Genomic DNA, 21702 nt, shown 5'->3' with positions numbered 1-21702 from the left:
CTATGCTTCAGTACTAATCATAAAAGGAGCCCTGAAAATAAGCAGGGAGCCACGTAGTCAAGGCTAATGGGAATCAGGGAGAACGTCGGAAGGAAATTAGTCCAGGCTGCTTCTCTTTTCTTCAGCACTCCCTTTTTGTTCATTGCTCATAGGAGTCTGTGTTTGCCTGTCAATCGGGTGCGTTTATCGCAGGCAGGCAGTAGCCTCGAGTCACAGGATGTTCAGTAGGAGGTGGTGAGGACTTGAAGGGGGTCTTGTTTGAGTCTAAGGACCAGGTGGCAGCATACTCTTCAGAATGATTTGAATGATCCAGTCTCCAAACTTTTTTTTTTTTACATCTTTATTGGAGAATAATTGCTTTACAATGGTGCATTAGTTTCTGCTTTATAACAAAGTGAATCAGCTATACATATACATATGTTCCCCTATCTCTTCCCTCTCGCGTCTCCCTCCCTCCCACCCTCCCTATCCCACCCCTCTAGGTGGTCACAAAGCACCGAGCTGATCTCCCTGTGCTATGCGGCTGCTTCCCACTAGCTATCTATTGAGAACCATTTGTAAGAACAGCATATTGTGTTAGAAGGCAGAACTCACTCATTTAATAATTCGGTTTTTTTCCGCTCTTATAGTCTGCTGAGTACTAAGATTATATAAAAAATGAATAAAGAAATCATTCTTGCCCTCAAATTCACAATCTGGCAAGGAATTTGGTTGCAATTTGGTTGCTATTGCAATTAGCAATAGCAGTTGATGAAAAGAGACGTTGGAACAAAGACGTTGGTTTGAGGTGGAAGTGATTAACGTGGCGTCAGTTTGAGAATGAAGGTAAAATGTTTTCGTGTTTTAAAGTTTGGATCTTGATCATTAATATCGATATACTGGAGACATGGAGTTCCCGGCAGAAGTAACACCATAAGCAAAGGCATGGGGTGGCAGTAGCATATTTGAGATAACTCAGGATTATTGGGGAGGAAAGACATTAGTCGGGTATATGGAAATGTAACTGTGAAAAGGGGGTTAAAGGTTGAGTTTGAAGACACTTAAAGCCATACCAAGGGGTTGAATCCTGTTCTATAACTTTGGAAAACCATCACAGAAAATAAGAGAGTAGCGTATTCATGTCTCTGTATTGGGAAAAAAATGAGTTTGTGGTAGGAAAAAAGTGGAAGAAAAAAAACTGCAGCCACCCTCATGTAAATAATGAGAAATGGCTTAACGCAAGGATGAAGGGAGTTTAAAGAAAAAAGTAGTTGACAGAGACTCTTTAGTAGAAATTGCCAGGTGCAGTGACCAGTTCGATGCTGGGGATGAGAGAGAAAAAAATCGGTTAAAAAAAAAAAGTCAAGGCGTCCAGTTTTGGTGAGTGCTTTTGTTGATAGCCAAGATAGGAAATGAAGGAAAAGAAGAGTTTTGGAAGAAAGAGAGGAAGTCTTCTATTTGGAAAACTTGAGTCTGAAATAATCAGGAGACATTTTGAGTGGGCCTGTCTAGATAGGAACCCATGCCTGAGGTCCAGAAAAATGGTCGGCGTTGGAGGTCCAGGTTGGTGTGTATTCATTATAACATAGGGTGAGAGCTGGAAGGGAAGGGCTTAGATTAGCATGAGAAAAAACAATAAAAAGGAGCAACCATTAGGGAGGGAAGAAGAACCAGCAAAACAGACTGAGAGTCCCTTGTCAGAGGGCCTGTAGAAAGCCAGGCCACGGCAGAGCCAAGGTGGGAGAAAGAGAATGCAGTGCCAGGCAAAGGAAGACAAGGCCAGGAATGTTGTCATGAGATATTGTAATTAAGATATTGTCTGTATTGGACAGAGAATTTTATTTTATCAGGAAGAGACAGAAATCTGATTGCCACGAGTGGAAGACTCAATACCTTTACACAGGGTGTTGAGAGAGAAGAGAGCTCTCTTTCCAGGGGTTGAATAGACTCGAATTGAAAAGGAATGAATAGCACCTTAGATGGGGTTGAAGAACAATTTCATTAGCAGGGGAGATGCTAACCATTTCTTAGGTTGAAAGGAGGGAGGGGGAAAAAGAGATCAAATGAAAAAATCACAAATTGAAAGAAGAAATGGGCTGTCCATGGTAGGAGGATGAGATTAAAAGTCCCCGGGGGTAGGGAACTGATATTAAAAAGAAAAAAGAATATTTCACTGAAACAACAGGGAGAAAAATCAAGAATGATGAGATCCTACTTATATTTAGAAATTTATTTAAAGCTAAATTAAAATTCCCGGTAAAGGATTGGATAAATGTTATGTTTTCTTATGTTTAAGTTAATGAGGCACCTTTTGGCTGAGTCTGTAAAGGCGCTGTGGGAGAAGAAAATAAATATGAAAGGATTCTTCTCTTCAAGAACCTCTGAGAGCCACACACGCGTAATAGAGTCTGTTTGCACAGGAGGATTTATGAATGGCGCTTCCACTATTATAAATCACATAAGGTCCATGACATGGGGCAATTTGCAGTTAAGGCACAGATGTGGGGAGTGTGCTGGGTGCTGGTGTTAGAAGTGAGGCCCTGGTTATCCATTTTAAATATAGCAGTGTGTACATGTCAATCCCGAACTCCCTAACTATGTATAACTGAATCACTTTGCTGGACACCTGAAACTAATACAACATTGTTAATCAACTATACCCTAATATAAAATAAAAAGTTAAAAAAAAAAAGCAGCGAGGCCCTGGGCTAGAGTGAAAGTGTCCCTTGCTTCAATCTCACGGCTCTCAGTGGACTACCAGGCTCTCCTGAACCCAGTATAATCATATTTTTTATTGTCTCATAACATTCTGAATATAATGAGATTATAAGTAAAACCAGTTTCTTAAACCAAAGTGATTAACTCTGACTTGTAGACAGATGAATTGTAAGATTTTATTTTCATTACCACCTACTTATCTAGTAGTCACATATACATGTGGTAAAATTTTATGCTGGGTTAATTATTTGCAACCACAGGTAAAAGAAATCTTTATTCAGGGCTTCCCCGGTGGTGCAGTCGTTGAGGGTCCGCCTGCCGATGCAGGGGACACGGGTTCGTGCCCTGGTCCGGGAAGGTCCCACATGCCGTGGAGCATCTGGGCCTGTGAGCCATGGCCGCTGAGCCTGTGCGTCCGGAGCCTGTGCTCCACAACCGAAGAGGCCACAGCAGTGAGAGGCCCGCGTACCACAAAAAAAAAAAAGAAATCTTTATTCAGACTAGCTGTAGTAATAAAGAAGTATTATTGTCTCTTGCGGTAAGCAGGCCAGATCAGGATTAGTGAATTCATGGCTTAATACTGTTGTGTGATGGACTTAGGTTTTCTAATTCTCTCCATTTTGCTACTGTTACACTATTGGCTCCATCCCAAAACTGGTTCCACTTATGACCCAAAGATGGCTGCTGGCAGCAACAATGCTTCCTTCTGGAGAGACAGGATTTCCTTTCCCAGAAGTGCTAAGCAAAGTTCCTCTCATGTCTCATTGACTCACGTCGACTAAGGGCTACCCATCCTTGACCAAATTCCTGCCCTTCGGGGGTGGAATCACCATGGTACAAAGAGTCGAGAGTCGTCGCAACATCCACCGCATGTGGTTGGAAGAGAGTTCAGAATTGAGGCATTTCTCAGGTCTCTGGACATCTCCTCCTTGATGTCAAAGTGCTACAAGAGTCCCTAGAGTTGCTGGCAAGTCTGTTGATTGATTCAGCAGCCGCAAGACCCGCTTGATGGGCATCTGAGAAGCTCTTGTAATCTTCTCTAGAGTGTGACTGTTGATAAAGACACTATAATACGTTAAAATTCTTCGTTAGAAATTTTGAAACCAGAAGAAAGACAGTTTGAAGCTATTTTTAGTTAGACCTCACTCTGTATTAATAATTTTCGTCTTCAGTTTGCCATCAGAATCAGCATGTGAAAGTGTTCATTGCTTCCGTTCTGTGTTCGCTTTAATGACACTTTGCTTATTTGTTTCTATGGGATATCCTAATTAGAGCTCTTGTACCATACTTCCATTCTCATCTGCTTGTTTGAAGATGACGTGAAACTAAAATGAACTGAAATGATAGCCAAAGAGGAGGAATTCACTAGCAGCTTCTCCCTGGATCCCCAGATAAAGAAGTTAGCCCACATTTTTAATCAGCAGTTTTATTAGTCTCACAAGATTGTAATCTTAAAAGATCATTCCTGCAGTCATTCTGTCTTCTTTGCATAGATCTCTTAAAAAATCTGCCCTGAATCGCAACAAATTGTTAGTCATTTGTACATCGTAAGTATGCTGTTATTGCTATACTCATGGCATATGGGAGCGTTGACTGAACTAGCAATTATGTCCACAAAGAAGAAAACAAATCTGTGACATAAATGCTGAGTGACTCAACTTATGACCAAATGCCTTATTTTCTCGCCTGATTTCCTCCTTGACTCAGGAACACATTGTTGCTAAACGTGAGGGAGAAGGTATCGTTTTGAAACGCTTCTCATAGGAAATCTTTATAATCCTGCCCAACCTCTGCCTGTGAAATATCTTGGTGAGCTACTGGGATCTGCTGACCCAAAGATAATCATATTTATTATCCGAATGTCTCATAACATTCTGAATATAATCAGATTATAACTAAAACCAGTTTCTTAAACTGAAGTAATTAACCCAGACTTGTAGACAGATACATTATAAAATTTTATTTTCATTACCACCTAAAAGGAAAATGAAGACAGATGATTTTCTATTAGCAAGAGAAGTCTCCACAAAAGCCCACTAGTTTTTCCTTCCAGAAGCAAATATTATAAGAGATCTGGCTTAAGTGGGAGAAACGGGGAAAAAGAATAAATGGCATTTTTCTTGGTGGAAAATTATTAATAGTGGAGTCTTCCCTAAGACTTAGTTCTGGGAAGAGTCTCATTTGATTTTCAAAAAAGATGTGTAGGAAGGGAGTATACCAGGAATTCTTGGAGTTTACTGATGACGTTAATAAGTTCCCCTTGATAACGAGAACCTAAGTTGGTAATTAATTGAAGGAAGAATTTGCACAACTAGCAGTGTGTTGCAAATTGACAAAGATACTTTCATATCATCAAAAGTAGATAGCCATACGTAGGAACAGTTACCCAAAATACTGATGGGCAGCTTAGCGATGTGATTAATAGTATAGGTGCAGACTTCCTGGATTGGAATTCCACCTCTGCCACTTACTACCTGTGTAACTTTGGGCAAGCTACTTAACCTTTTGTGCAGCAGTTTCAAACTTTTTGAAAGTCACTCCCTTAATAATGTAATTTTTGTAGTTGTGAGTTGCCTTCTGGAAAATCAAGAAGTGGTATTATAAGCTTTTAATAGTTTACACAAATCTTCTCTATATGCCAAATTATTCACCGATCAGCTCACCCCATCCCTTAAAACCAGTTAGCAGGAAGAGACCCTCAAGTCCTCTAAGAGGCAAGGGGGCTTCAGGTTTCCTACTGTTTACTGGGGGATGGGAAGCTGATGAGGCCTGAAATCTATGTTTCCTACTTGAGACTCGGGTACTGGAACTATGAGAGTTCCAAGGTCTGAAGATTTCGAGGGAAATACCCAGAAATCAGTGGTTTCTGTATTTGAGTGATGAGTATCTTTGTAACCAGTTCCTCTTCCCTCTCATGCTTGTCTTCTCTGGAGAATTGCTTTATTTTTTTTTTAATCCTACTTGGGGGGGAGATATGGATGAGAATGGCGACTCAGTTCAGGGCAGCCATTTTCAAAGTCTGTATGGAATAAACCACATGGTCGGATGTTTTGAGACCTATTTGCATGTTGAGAAACAACTTCTTTCACTCTCCTAATAACCAGAGGCAGTGGTGATACATCCACGGGGTTCCCCCAGTTTCCTCTTTTATCCTCTGATCCCTTTCAGCCCCCTGAATGTCTTCCACTAGACGGGAAGTTGCTTGAGGGCAGCAGCCCAGACCTATTCATCTCCGTAGCCCTAGGGTGTGGACAGTATCAGGTACCCAGTAGATGTTCAATTAATATTTGTTGAATAAATGAGGCAGAAATGGCTGTATCCCAGTGCCTCCATATTCCTTTTTTTAAAAAAAATTTTATTGGAGTATAGTTGTTTTACAATGTTCTGTTAGTTTCTACTGTACAGAAAAGTGAATCAGCTATTTGTATATATATATCCCCTCTTTTTTGGATTTCCTTCCCATTTAGGTCACCACAGAGCATTGAGTAGAGTTCCTTGTGAGAACAGTAGGTTCTCACTAGTTATCTATCTTACACATAGTATCAATAGTATATATATCCATAAAAAGAAATGAAATTGACTTATTTGTAGTGAGGTAGATGGACTTCGAGTCTGTCATAAAGAATGAAGTAAGTCAGAAAGAGAAAAACAAATACCATACGCTAACACATATATATGGAATCCAAAAAAAAAAAAAAAAAGGTTCTGAAGAACCCAGGGGCAGGACAGGAATAAAGACACAGACGTAGAGAATGGACTTGAGGACACAGGGAGGGGGAAGGGTAAGCTGGGTGAAGTGTGGCATGGACATTATACACTATTAAATGTAAAATAGATAGCTATTGGGAAGCAGCCACATAGCACAGGGAGATCAGCTCGGTGTTTTGTGACCACCTAGAGGGGTGAGATAGGGAGGGTGTGGGGGGGAGACGCAAGAGGGAGGAGATATGGGGATATATGTATATGTATAGCTGATTCACTTTGTTATAAAGCAGAAACTAACACACCATTGTAAAGCAATTATACTCCAATAAAGATATTTAAAAAAATATAAGAATGTACGTTTCCATGAAAAAATAATAGTGTATATATGTCAATCCCAATCTCCCAATTCATCCCACCCCCACCCCTTGGTATCCATATGTTTGTTCTCTATGTCTGTGTCTCTATTTCTGCTTTGTAAATAAGGTCGTCTATTACCAATTTTTTCAGGTTCCACATGTATGCATTAATATACGATATTTGTTTTTCTCTTTGTGATTTACTTCACTCTGTATGACGGTCTCTAGGTCCATCCATATCTCTATGAATGACCCAATTTCGTTCCTTTTTATGGTTGAGTAATATTCCATTGTATATATGGACAACATCTTCATTACCCATTCCTCTGTTGATGGATGTTTAGGTTGTTTCCATGTCCTGGCCATTGTAAATAGTGCTGCAATGAACATTGGGGTGCATGTGTCTTTTTGAATTATGGTTTTCTCTGGGTATATGCCCAGTAGTGGGATTGCTGGGTCATATGGTAGTTCTATTTCTAGTTTTTTAAGGAACCTCCATACTGTTCTCCATAATGGCTGTATCAATTTACATTCCCACCAACAGTGCAAGAAGGATTCCTTTTCTGCACACCCTCTCCAGCATTTGTTTGTAGAATCACACCATTGATAGTATTTTGTCTCTAAAAATATCGCAATGTGATTGAAAGAGAGTGCATTTGCAATGAACAATGAAAAATGCTGTCATGTCTATTATTAAGTAGTTGTATAAACTTTCGTGAGCTAACCTAGGATTAGTCTATACAATAGTATTATTTCTCTAGAAAAATGCATTCTAAGCTCCAAAAAACTTGATTTACAAGTGTTTTAACATTTGATCTATTTATAACTTTGTAAGCCTTATTACTTAATTGATGGTATCTTTGATTAGTTGTAGAAACTGAAATGTATTGCGTTTTTAAAATACATTTATGAAGTGTTTAATGCTGTATTAAAATAATTTGGGGTCTTAAGAGTATCCACTCACCCCCTTGGTTGTTTAACGTTGTGAAGGGTTACTACCATAATAAATCCAAAAGCGAACTTTTTTAGAGATAATTGGTCAGACCCAATATGGACTTATACATTCACAAGTGAACTATCCACATTTTGTTTTGTGAGGGCAGGGGCACTTGAAGAAATTTCTGGAAGAAGGAACTGAGAATATTGTGGACAGAGTAAAGACAACTACTACAGGAACAAATAGATTGCAATTTTTCAGGTCCCAATATCCAGTCACATTACAAGGGCAACTGATTCTCCTGATGTTACTCTTACTTACCCTTCCCTTCCTGGTTATTCATGCTGCAAGTGTCCCAGTTTCTGCACGGTGGTTATTGTGGCAGCCTTGGTCAAATCTGCCTCCCTCTGTGCCACAACTTCACCCTCCTCAAGCCCTGTGCATTCTTGGATTACATCATTTTCCTTCTCAGACGTCTTTCATCACTCAGTTACCAACTGACAGAAGTAGAAAACTTTGCTTTTCATTCATCAGCATCTGAAATCTAGCCTCATATTTCCTTTTCAACCTTATTTTCCGCTAATAGAAAGCAGAAACCTTCCCTGCCTGAGAGACTAGTGCGCTCATGGAATCCTGCATCCATCTTTCTCATGCAAACACACCACCCCACGTTCTGATGCGATGCTTCTTCAAGCTTTTCTGCTCTCTCACCTACCCTGCACCTGTTCTTCTACCTCACCAGGATCTCCAGTCCAATTGTCCAATCTTTCTTTCCCATCTGGCAGACCCTTCCTGTTTTCAGTTCATTGCCTTTTCATATAAAACTTCATGCCAAGCAACCCTGGAAAGTGCACAGAAAACATATTGGAATCCATGGTCTCCAAACTCAGCTGGACCTTCAGGATCGCCAGAGAATCTAGCCAGCTCTTTCTGATTCCTCTTTCAAAACATTCTTCGTTCTCTTTTGCACCTCTAACCTCAACATTGCCTGATTTACTTTCTCAACCAGGGACTCAGGACTAATTTACAGAGTAAATAAAAGCCAAAGGGTAAGAACTCCAACTTCTCACCTGCAAGTCTACAAACATTCTTCTCTCTCACTGTCACCATGAGAAAGACGCCCTATGGTGAAAGGTTAGTCCCCCCATCCTTTGCTTTCTTCTCTTACACCTTGATCCATTTATCATCCCATTGTCTTTGCTGCATTTTAAACCCCTCACACTAGTGGGACCCTCCCCGCTTCAACATTTTTGCCTGCTCACTTGCTCACCAGCTCTTTAGAACCTGTTTTCCCTCTAGATGCAGACAGATCTCTGTCTTCCATTGTGCAGCTGGTTTTCACTGAAGAGCTGTCTATATTGTCTTCATTTTCATATCTTCCTTTCCTTGCTCAGTTGATGGCAGTGTGACTTGTAACCTCAGTACTTCACTGAGACTGTTCTCTCCAATGTCATGAGTGACTTTCCAGACACTAAACTGATGGATATTTTCCAAAATTTATTAATCTCTCAGATTCATCGGTCTCTGCTGACCACTCCTCCCCTCTTGACAAAAGCATTCCCTCGGCCCGTTTGACCCTACTCTCTTGGTTTTCAGTTGTTCCTTCTCATTTTTCTTTGTGGGTTTCTCTCCCCCCGGCCCTTAAAAGTTGATATTGATTATGGCTCTGCCCTCGGTCCGCTTCTCTTTCTCCTTATACACTCCCACGGCAGTGCTATGGAAATGGCCGTGTCTATGGCGTCAATACCCAAATGCGTATTTCCAGTTCAGGTGTCCCTCCTGAAGTGCAACTGGAATCGTCCTGTGAACATCACATAGTTACTCAAAGATGCGTATCTCGGCATCCACACCAAAGCTTCTTTCTTCTCCAATAACTTGGGGAAATATTCTTAGCTGCCCATCTGCCCAAGCCCAAAGCCTGAAAATCAGCCTAACTTCTTACTTTATACATACTGATAACATCACCACCCTGCAGGGTTTCTCATGGCCTTTAATAGCTCATCAAAGCTCTTGAATTTGGCTCATCTTCCTGTCTTGATATATTCCCTCAAATCTCTGCAGACACACCCTTTTCTTCTTTTTTTTATAAATTTAGATACAGTCGACGCATAACATTATATTAGTTTCAGGTGTATAACATTCGATATTTGTGTATGTTGCTAAATGATCACCACAGCTAGTCGAGTTAACATCCATCACGATATGTAGTTAACAAATGTATTTTCCTGTGATGAAAACTTTTAAGATCTACTATCTTAGCAACTTTCAAATATACAATACAGTATTATTAACTATAGTCAGCATGCTGTTCACAGACGACATGCTTTTCAACCTGAAGCGCTCTGACCTTCACTGAACTTTGTCCCCAAAAGGCCATTCTCTTTCTCCCTCCAGTCCTTTTAAGCTTTTTGTCTTTTCCAGAAAATATTAATCCATATACCTCAATCCTGTACTTACTCTTTTCATACATGTGGCAGATTATAGAAAAATGTAGAGTTGCTTCTTTTGATCAGTCCTATTACTTCTCTTCAGCAGTTTCACTATTTTCTGGATAGTAGTTATTCCAGAATCAGTTTGTTGAATATAATTTTTATTCATGATTTCAGTATTACAGTCTAACAATTCTCGATATTTTATTTAACTTTAAGATTAGAACATGAAATTGTACTAGAAGGTTAAATGTTTTAGGATGGCTTCAAGAAAATTCAGTTATTTGTTTTAAGGAAATACCTTGGACAATATAATTTGTTTGCCTCTATATTTCTTTAAGACATAGAACTGGAGAGAGGAAATTTACCTATCTTTAGAGGTTTGGAGAAGGCTACTTATGACTTAACTCATTCCTGATGTCACTGAGTGCCTAAAAAGTACCAGATAGTAAGTGAGGCTCCGGGGTTAAACTGGTAAACAAAAATTAGCATTGCCTTTGTACTCCTAAAACTTTCAGCCTAAAAGAGGAAGACCAACTTTCATCAAATGATCACGTACCAAAAGCTGAATGGAAAACTGTCAGAAATACAGTGAGAGAGCTTCTCTGACTATATGTGAGAACTGCTCAGAGATGGAAGGTTTCTCGGAAGTTACAGCTCCCAGGGTTTTTCAGCTGTTTGTTTTTGGTTTTGGTGCTTCCAGTGGGTGAAGTACAGGAGTGCCTCAACAGGCATTCATATGGCAACCAGAGTGGATGCTACTGCAAGAGTACAGGGGAAGATCTCCCAGGTCAACAGTAGTGGAAGCAAATCGGTAGCATCGAGTAAGTGCCCACTGCACACGAGGTGGCAAAGAATCTGGTGATAACGCAGTGGGGATAAAGAAAATGCCAGTGAAGGCTCACAAGACTCTTGCGTTAAATGTGCATTTTGATGGTTTAGTTTTATGAATCTTTTAATCATAGTAGAGAATTGCACGTGGAAAAATTTATATCAAATTGTGTATGAAGATGGGTCATGTTTGCCTTGGGTAGCTTATAAAAATGGAGAAAGGTAACAGAGCCAAAATGTTTGTAATTGAGACAAAAATTATTAAGGAGGTATTTCCAGTTTCACTTTAACAATGATCCTGAGAGATATAACACAATTTAAGATTTTTTATTACTTTCTACCGATAGTCTTATGTAAGGTTTTTGTGTTTTGTTTTGGTTTTAGTTTTTTGTGTTTTCTTTTTTTGTATGAAAAAAGAAACTAAACTGTGTCTGTTAATGAGGGAAGAGCACTCATTCAAAAAGCTGTTCAGACAACTGGAGTTCTTTTTAAAAGGCAGAATACTGCCATCTGTTGTTCACTGAAATTGTTTCTAGGCTAAGCAAACAGAAACCTCAAGTTCAAGTTTAACGGCAATTCTTAAAATTCAACAAACAAAAGACCATCAGAATTCACCACCTTTAGGAGTTCATACTTATTTCAGAGACTCTGATTTTTTTCTGTAATATTTACAAGCTTGTGCTCAATCAGAGAATCCAGTTTCTTCCACTAACAGAAATAATCATGCTTTTTATTTACATAGCAACTTACACTTAACCAAGCCTTCCCAGTTCATTTGCGTGAGCAGTCCCGGGAACAGTATTACCTGAATTCCTCCTAGCTTTTCCAGTCACCTCATCTTTTTATAATTAGAAGAAACAGAGAGAACCAGCCTGGAAGTCAAAGGCAGCTAAGTTTATCTTCTCAGAGATATGGTTGCTTCCTCGAGTAAGCGATTTCATAAGTATGTTTTATTTCCTAAATAATAAAACAGTATTCTGTGATAGTTGTTATTTTTGAGGTTGTTGGGTGAATTTGCTAGTGTCTGGAAGATCTTAGAAAACATAAACAGAGGGACACTTTTAACACTTTGGGGCTTATTTGCAGACAGAATGTAGGGAAATATTTAAGGACACAAGGCCATGTACTACATCCTATTTGGTGACATGGAATGTTCTCTGACCATCAAAAGAGAAGGAGGTTAAGAATTCTGGTAACTGCTGGAGTTTGCTGTGTCTCACATCTCAAATGGGTCCCGACCAACTGAGATGTTTTTAGAAAGCAGTTTGATGAAGGGCCCTGTATGTTTTCCTCCTACTGTACATACATATTATCTTAAGGAGAAAATCCAAAGGTCAACTCATATTCCCTGCCAGAAAATTAAAATAAGCAAACATCTGCTTCCTTAGGATGACATTTAGCCAAGGTTCAGCCTACAATGAGTTACTGCAAAATTTTCACATGATTTCATTTTTTAAAAATTTCCCAACCAACTTCAAGTCTAAAATTATAAATGGGTCCTATGAAAGTATAAACACATATGCAATTCTGCTGGCTCTGAGGTCAGAACCAGTAATGCACCAAAGATCACTTATTGAATCCAGCTCATCTTCTAAATGAATTTAGACTAAGAGACTGCTTCCTGGTATCAGAGAGAAAGATTTGGAGGGCAAGGGGTGGAAAACTGCTTTAGAGAAATAGGATGACACAGCTTCCCAAAGCCTGTCAGGCATCTTTTCCCAGCATTAGGACCAAAGCTGGGTAAGAAAAGTCCCAGTGACTCCTTTTATGTGTCATCCCTTACACTGTTTATTCCTCCCTTATTCCAATTCCCTTTTCACCCTGAGAATGTTCTTCCCATGTCGTGTTTGCCTCCCAGGGTGTCTCCCAAGATGACTAAATAGAAAGAAAGAAAAAGAAAAGACTTCCAACAATGGAGCTAAGATGCCTGCTTTTAGAATTCCTTTCACGTAGTGTGTTATAAATCCTACCAGTGCAGTCAACCATATTAACTGAAACCAGGACTTCTGTACAATTACTTTCTAAGAGCCTAAAATTAATCTCAGAACTACTCTGAGTATATAGGAGTAGGGGATACAATCTTTATGACTATATTTACCTAGAATAAAAAGTGAAACTAAGTTTTTGCATTTGTTGTTTTGTTTTGTCAGTAGAGAAATGATATCTCTATGCTGTCTTCATTTATAAAGAAACTACTGACCCAGTGTCTGTAGTAGACAAACACACACATACATATACAGCCCTTTTTGCACATAATCTTTTTCAATGCAATAATAATAATGATGGTGGTGCTATATAATATTTTTCAAACATGTACTGGAGGCCAAGCACTCTACTGAGGTCTTTATGTGCCTGATCCCATTGAATCATTAATAATACTATACAGGAGGCATTATTATTGCCTTCTTTTTAGATGAGAAAACAGGAGCTAAGGAGATAAGTGACTTTCCCCAATTCTCACCAGATCTGAAATTTGAACGCCGGCAGTCTGACTCTAGATCCTGTGTTCTTAAAGGCCCCATGTACTACCTCATAAAATAAAAATTTGATATTGATGAATGAATAAAACTTCCTCTCTTATATCCCAATTTTTTATACCTTTGCTTCCAACTTCTCACATATACGACCTCCCAAATTACAGACATGATGAAAATATACACTTGTACCTATTTGTACATCACGTGTTAATTCATAAACCAAACTTCACTTTTTATCCCTTGTTCCGGGAGTGGTGGTGCATAGCTTTAATGTAGCTATTATATTATGTCTCATTTCAAGCGAAAGAACGTGTTGGGTTTAAAGTAGTAGGGAGCCCTCTTAATCAGTAGTTGATCTGTTCATTTTAAAAGTTTTTAAAGCAGAGAATCATAAAAATACAACATATTTTCCATATCTCTAGCAATATGTTGATATCTTAACTTGATACATACGAATATGTAGATTTCATACATTTGTGATGAAGAGACAAGAATGTTTCTCTTTGGGTATATTTTCACTATATTGATTAGAGTTCCAAGTTATGTTACATGAAGCACACCCATACTTCATGGTATATGACTACGAGCTTCAGGGTTGGTTTTGTTTTGCTTTTTTGTTGTTGTTGTTGTTGTTGTTGTTTTTACAGTAGAAATGACAGCCCTTTGGAAGCGTTCTGAGTTGAAAATCTTTCAGGCACATTATCATTTTCTTCTTGAATCTTTGCCGTTGTATCACCCCTACTTAATTTAACAGAAGTCATTGTCGGGGCCTCATCTTTATGAGTCTGTTTATGAAGTCTTTAAAATTATTCAACTTAGTTTTTAAAGAAACTGTTCCATTGTTTACTCACATATCACTGGTTTATAGATATTTTATTAGCATATGTAAGTTACAGTGACAGTTGCAACTGGTCTAAACAGATTTAGGACCAAACAAAACTGACACTTGGCAAATGTGCAACTCAACTATTGGGAGTGGAAGTTCTAGAAAATAATCTGTTCCCCATAAGTACTTGGTGTACATTAGACATTTTACCATAGGAGGGAAACAGCCATCAGTGAGTCAATAATAAGTTAGAAGGTGAAGCTTGAGTAAGATTAGCAATTGGTGAAACAAGGACTTTTCGAAGTCTACCTAATAATTTTAAAAGGTTTTTTATGTTTATAGCACAGGGAACTACATTCAATATCCTATTATAAACCATAATGGAAAAGAATATGAAAAAGAGTTTATATATACCTCTGAATCACTTTGCTGTACAGCAGAAATTAATGCAACGTTATAGGTCAACTACACTTCAGTAAAATAAAATTTAAAAGTAAATAAATCAAAATCTTTTAAAAAAATTTAAAATTCTTAATAAGCCAAGAAATAAGTTTTAAAATTATTTGATTCTTTCTTCTTTGATGTTTGTGTGTGTATGTATGTTATGTAAAGAAATGCTTTTGGCTTACAGAATTGGGAGGGATCTTAGAAAGATAAAGGCTAGTTCTCTGATTTTGCAGGGGCAGAGCTCGAGGGCTCCAACGGATACAGTATCGCCTAGAGAAAAGCCATGGTTTGTTTTGGAAACCATCATACAACTTAAAATACTGAACAAAAAAAAAAGTGGCCTAATTTGAGGGATAAACCATCTCAACTAGGTTATCAAGATAATTATATCAGTTCTAGTGCTTTTGCGTTTATAACCTATCTTTGAGTTTCATGTAGAATTATGAAGAGAGGCTTTTGTGCTGCTTCCAATTCTTTTCCTCCAGTTAGAATAAATTAATGTCCAAAGCAAGCGACACATCAAATGATTCACTAAGTCGGAAGACTTGAGAATTATTACATCTTCTGCCCGTGGGCAGGGATGTATTTAACCTATTTCCTTAAGTTATCAGTTTAATCTTTGCTTCAAAATGCATAGGGAGAAGAGCTATAACGTGACTATACTGGTGCTGTCCCCCCAAAAAAGTTGTCAAGAATTGGATGCCTTATCTTCACCCCACCCTCTATACCAGATAATCTCCCTAATCATTTTGAATCGGTAATTGCTGTTGACATCAACTTGCCCAAACCCTTTCTGATTTCCCACTTGGGCACTTTTGCTTTCTTGGAGTGAAATGATGTTTGTTTACTTCTTTGTTTTCATTTACCTTGTTCCAGTAGTTATTTCGTAAGACTTCTTAATGATATTTTTCTTTTAGAAATTCTCCATTTCTGAACAATCTGTTGATAGAAACCCAAACACAGTGCCACAGTAAATAATCTGTCACGTTCCTTAAAGATATATAATTTTGTTTCACATTCTAGTAGTCGTTTGACCACATAGATTTATTTGCTAAATTTTTCGTAATTTGCAGCTTATGGTGGTTTAGATGCCCTTTATAGAGTGCAAGTGTTTTCTGACCCCTACACATTTTCAAAGCTTTCCCCCTTTTTCATACCACAACTGTAATTTCAAAGTTTTACCACAGAAGTAGTGACAGTAAAAACAAAATTTCTATAATTGAATTGGTTGATACATGCCCAGTCTAGGAGTTACATCTAATGTTATTTCTAAATGTATTTGTTATTGTTTCCTTAACTTATCTCTGACTCCAGATTTTCTTGGCCCTCGGTTTATGTTGAGTAAAGTAACTTGGAAGCAAGCTAGATTGTTACCATAGCAACCAGCATTGCGTAGGACATCATCCTGGAGATGGTGAAGTAGACTGGAAGAAGATAAAGGGGGGAAAGGAAGATGCTGAAAGAACGGGTTGCTTTGCAAAGTGGTGGATTTACCAAAAGAATCAGTTATTTTGGGCTTGATGTATAAAACTGCACTTTATTCCACTGTTTATCATACTTAAATTCCAGATTTTCAATTTAGAGGTGGCAATCCACATTGGGGTGTCATTTAAATAGTGCCCAGGAAATTATACTTGCATTTTCTTAAATGTTAAATATAAGTATTTCCATTATAAGGAGAGCCTGCAAAGTAAAATGTTTTTTATTGCTTGGTCACTCTTTTCAAGGAAAAGATTCGTTTGATTATACGCACCGTAAAAAGACTCAACTGTGGTTTTATGCTCAGTAGAGTTGGTTATTGCACTCAAAGATGATTTCAGGCTGTTAGCTTAAGACTTTCCTTTAAAGTAGCTTTAATATAAACTTAACCTTTAGTGTTTATTATCACTAGCTAAGATTTCACCAGTTAAATGAAATTTTTTTCCGAGTGTTATTTGGTATACCTAGAAATTGAATTATATTATTTTGAAAGTTGAATAGGTGTGGAAATACCCTCTGTGTGAGTCACTCTGTGTTGTTTCACATTTTGTATCATATGATGAAAAAACACTACCAATCAGCCTAAGCCCCTCTCCCCTGAAATTCCTTTATAGTGACTCCCTGGACGTGCCTGGGTCTTTATAATTTGCCTGCTGTTTATTGAAACAGCAGCCCATCTATCCTTCAGTCTTTCATCATTTCATGTGTGGTTAGCCTTGGCAAGTTTGTGGCAAGCAAATCTGATTGTTGGTTTTAGATTTCATGCCTCATTGAAGCCTTTCATTATTTGAGTCAAAAACTGATGATAACTTATGTGTGATACAACTTTGAATTGTTACACAATTTTAATTTTTAAATCGTAAAACTAATAAAACAAAGACCTGACTTTATAACAGTAGGGAGACTTTTCCAATAGTTGAAGTGTTTGGTTTCTTAGCCAATTCCAATATGGGTAATATGCTTTTTTTTTTTAATAGATCTTTATTGGAGTGTAATTGCTTCACAATACCGTGTTAGTTTCTGTTGCACAACAAAGCAAATCAGCTTGGCCTGAGTATTGCTTTTTTTTTTCACTTGAAGACCTTCGCTTTCACAAAAGCTACAGACAGTATAAGTAACATTGAATTACATAATGTGCTTGTTTTCTAAGTTCTTATGTAACACTAACATTGGCTTACAAGGATGAGTTTTCAGTTCTGTTTCTATTTTAAAGTTACTTTTAAATTTTTAGTTATTTGTTCTTTTCTGAGTATATAAGAAATACATCCATTACTTTAAAAAAAAGACACAAAATTAGCGAATTATAAAATGCATTTGTTTTCTCACCAATAATTTATTTTAAAATGCAATTATGATTGTCAATGAACACGTTCTACTTTTTCTTCAGATTTGTAAGTTTTATGTACTGAGACCATTTTGATAAAATCTATTAACTATTAGAACATAAACTGTTAATTTTATTGTCAAAACATCTTAAAATTTTACGTCCTGGGTACAAAGTTTGACTTAAAATTTATTTTTTTAGGGAAATAGTACAGTGATGTACTAGTTTAAGATTATTAGAACAACATGGGTAGGAATAAATATTACTATTTCATAAGATCACACTGGGTGAGTTTTTCAGAAGCATAATAATTAGAGTTGCACTTGAAAATACGTTTCTAAAAGGGAATGTTAACCTAACTGAGTGGCATTTCTCACAAATATTTTTTAAGTTAACAATGTAAATAAAAATGTGAACTACACATAATTATATATCCTAAAGCTATTAATATTACACTTAAATTTTCATGTTGGTTCATGGAAGATATTTAAACCTACAAAGAGAGAAAAACATGGCACAATGATTAAATAAAGCATTAAATAATTACAGATATATTTAGTAACGTACAATGGAAACGTTCAGTATTTATTTCAGCCTGCTAGTTCAGCTCTTGAGCTGTGGAAATAGAGAATGTATCTGTGTTTGCAGCCTGACGTTTCCATGCTCTAGCTATCTGATTCTGAGTTATTTTTGACTCAGTTATTTGGCAAGTTATTTTTTTTTAATAGTGTTTTTTAAAAATTTATTTATTTTTTTGGCTGTGTTGGGTCTTCGTTACTGCACGCGGGCTTTCTCTAGTTGCGGCGATCGGGAGCTGCTCTTCGTTGTGGGGCGTGGGCTTGTCATTGCAGTGGCTTCTCTTGTTGCGGAGCGCGGGCCCTAGGCACGTGGGCTTCAGTAGTTGTGGCTCGCAGGCTCAGTAGTTGTTGCTCGCAGGCTCTAGAGCACAGGCTCAGTAGTTGTGGCACACGGGCTTAGTTGCTATGCGGCATGTGGGATCTTCCTGGACCAGGGCTCGAATCCGTGTCCCTTGCATTGGCAGGTGAATTCTTAACCACTGCGCCACCGGGAAGTCTTGGCAAGTTATTTCTGACTAATAAAAATGAATGTAATAAGAGTACCTACCTTGTACACTGTGCTGAATAAATACCAGCTGTCACCATTATTATCCACCATTATTATAATTGCTACTCTTATTATTCTAGTACGAAAAGACATAATTTCTATATGGCAGCTTTACAGAATAATTTATCCTTGCTTATAGTTATTATAAGACTAGATACCTTCACAGATGTTGGGTGTTTTCATAATTATCATATTTTTCTGATTGCAAAAAATATATGTTCACTTTTTCTGTGACATACTTTATAAAAATAAAACAATATTTTATGAATATTCTTCCAAATAAACATTTATAGACCTACCCAAATCTTTTAAATAAGTGCATTATACTTTATAGTATATTTGTAATATAACTTTTTTAAACAATTTCTCTGTTGATGATGCATTTGTGGCCACATTCTTTGATTGTTATCAGAGCATTGCAGTATCCTTTGTGACCTTATCTTTATATTTTTGTATCTATGTAGTTTTTCTTTGGACTCGATGTCTACATTGTCTTGCTAGATTATAGGATATATACATTTAAACTATAAATTGATAGACTCAGCAAGAATTTCTTTGCAATGATATTGGTTTATATTTTACTCACTGCTCATTTCCCCAAACCATTACTAATACTCGGTGCTAGCAGTCTTTTATTATTTTGCAATTTAATAAGTAAACTTTTTTTTTTTTTTTTTTTGCGGTATGCGTGCCTCTCCCTGTTGTGGCCTCTCCTGTTATGGAGCACAGGCTCCGGACGCGCAGGCTCAGCGTCCATGGCTCATGGGGCCAGCTGCTCCGCGGCATGTGGGATCTTCCCAGACCGGGGCACGAACCCGTGTCCCCTGCATCAGCAGGCGGACTCTCAACCACTGCGCCAGCAGGAAAGCCCAGTAAACATTTTTTTTTATTACTTTAGTTTGTGTCTTAAATATTCGGGAGGCAAGTAGCTTTTGTATATTTGATTATTAAATTTTGTTTGAATTGTATATTCATTTCCTTTTCCCAAGTTTATCTTTTATTGATTTTTTTTAAAAGGCCTTTTATTTGCATATGTTTTATCTTCTCTGGGTAGCAGATATTTTCTCATGGAGTATTTGTTTTTTACCTTTGCTTATGGCATATTTGCTTATGAGAAGTTTACGTCTTCATTAAGTCAGATCTGTTAGATGTTTTCTTGACAGTTTGTGCCATTTATATTATTTTTAACGGTCTTCCTAATCCCAAGATTATAAAATTTTTCATCTCTCAGGGGTTTATTTTTAAGTCTGTTGTGAAAGAATGATTAAACTTTATTTTCTCCCAAATACATAGCCAAATCTCTAATAGCCTCTTATTGAAAAACTCCAGAATTACTATTTCTAGTATTTATATCATTATCATTATTGAACACTTATAACTGTTCGCTTACAACACAACAGTAAGTGCTTTACCTATAATCTCCCTTTTACTTCTTATCATTACCTTCTGAGGTTGGTACTCTACTACATCCATTTTACAGATGGAGAAGTCACAGCACCGAGAGCTTACTAACTTGCCAAATCATGCAGCTAGACAGTGGTAGGGTCAGGAAGTCATGACTGGGATGTAAGTAGCCAAGTTCCAGAACCTCACGCCAATCGCCGTGTTATTCAGTTTACAGTTCTGTGGGTTCCTCGTGCCTCATACTGTGGTAGCATTCCAATATTAACAGTCATCTGCATGCCGTCCTTAAGCTTCACCTACTTTCTTAACCTTGGCCCTGCCCATGCTCTCCCTTATTCCCACATCTTCCCGCCTACGTTCCTGCCTGACCAGCAGGGTGAGGAACGATCCTGTCCTCTGTTTCTAATGCTCTTCATTTCTTTAGCCAATATAGAGTAGTAACTCTGAATCTGATAGGCAGTTTGGCAGAATAGGACAGATGTGCCACGGAATTCCAGAACTGAAATTTCTGTTCTTACCAACCACAAGAAGAGGGACAATTTGTGAATCTGAACAAGTTGAGTTGCTTTATGTGCTTATCTCTAATATTAGTTGAATAATTATCACACACCCGGCTCAAATATCACACTAGAATATTACTAAAATTAAAATTTTATACTATATTAGTGTTGCTTTTCAGAATGAAATTTCTTTTTTATGGCTGAGTAGTATTCCATTTTGTGTGTGTGTGTGTGTGTGTGTGTGTGTGTGTGTGTGTATGTGTGTGTGTCTGTCTGTCTGTGTGTCTGTGTGTGTGTGTGTATAAAAAACATCTTTTTCCATTCATCTATCAATGGACACTTTCTAAATAATATACATTAAAATGTTGAGCTCTTCATTAGGAGTGATCAATATGAATTTTTTTGTTGTTTCCTGAAACTTTCTATTTTTTAAAAATTGGTGTTTATCTTTGTATCTCTTCAAAGCGCCTCCGTAGGTTCTAACAGTAAAAATGTGCCCTGAACACAAAACTGGCAAAAGCCACGGCAAATGTTGGCAAAATTTGAAACAGAAATGTGATTTGAATGTTACTTTACTGCAACCCTAGTGTCACTTCAGTCTACGTTTCAGAAAAAGCCCAGTTTCCCTCCCTGTGCCTCCAACCTCAGGCCCTTCTCGCCTGACCTCCTGTGTTTGGTGTCTCAGTCTCCAGGAACCAGTATCACTGTGGATATTGCCGTGATGGGCGAGGCTCACGGTCTCATCACCGACCTCCTGGCAGACCCTTCTCTGCCCCCCAACGTGTGCACGTCCCTGAGGGCAGTGAGCAACCTTCTCAGCACGCAGCTCACCATCCAGGCCATTCACAAGCCCAGAGTGAACCCCGTCGCTTCCTTCAGTGAAAACTATACCTGCTCTGATTCTGAAGAAAGCTCTGAAAAAGACAAGCTGGCTCTTCCCAAGGTAGGTATGAATGACATGCTCCTTAAAGGGTGAAACTGTTTCTTCCCATTGTCTCCTGGGCCTCTTTCTTAACACCCCAAACCCACATGGAGATTCATATCAGTGACTCCCCAAAGATGTGTCTGTCAGTCATGGTGACCAAAGTAATGCTAATGTAAACATAAAGACTTCCATCCTTACACGTGATAGCTTTCTGTAATGAAAAAAATTTACCTTTTTGCA

At 38.0% G+C, this 21702-nt stretch overlaps 1 protein-coding gene across 3 annotated transcripts in view; it reads left to right on the top strand.

Moving 5' to 3' along the window:
• Window positions 1-21702, top strand: part of PDE3A (phosphodiesterase 3A) — a gene marked incomplete at its 5' end in the record, with an annotated part of 452867 nt that overhangs the window by 372185 nt on the left and 58980 nt on the right. For all 3 annotated transcript variants that reach the window (XM_079938037.1, XM_079938038.1, XM_079938039.1), the window contains one exon: window positions 21223-21480. In XM_079938037.1, the coding sequence (XP_079794163.1) occupies window positions 21223-21480 (258 nt within the window). The remainder of the gene's footprint in view (window positions 1-21222; window positions 21481-21702) is intronic.

The sequence above is a fragment of the Stenella coeruleoalba genome (genome assembly GCF_951394435.1).
Source record: "Stenella coeruleoalba genome assembly, chromosome: 11".
Taxonomy (NCBI): domain Eukaryota; kingdom Metazoa; phylum Chordata; class Mammalia; order Artiodactyla; family Delphinidae; genus Stenella; species Stenella coeruleoalba.
The sequence above is the reverse complement of the archived record's forward strand: the minus strand, read 5'-3'. Positions and strand labels throughout refer to the sequence as shown.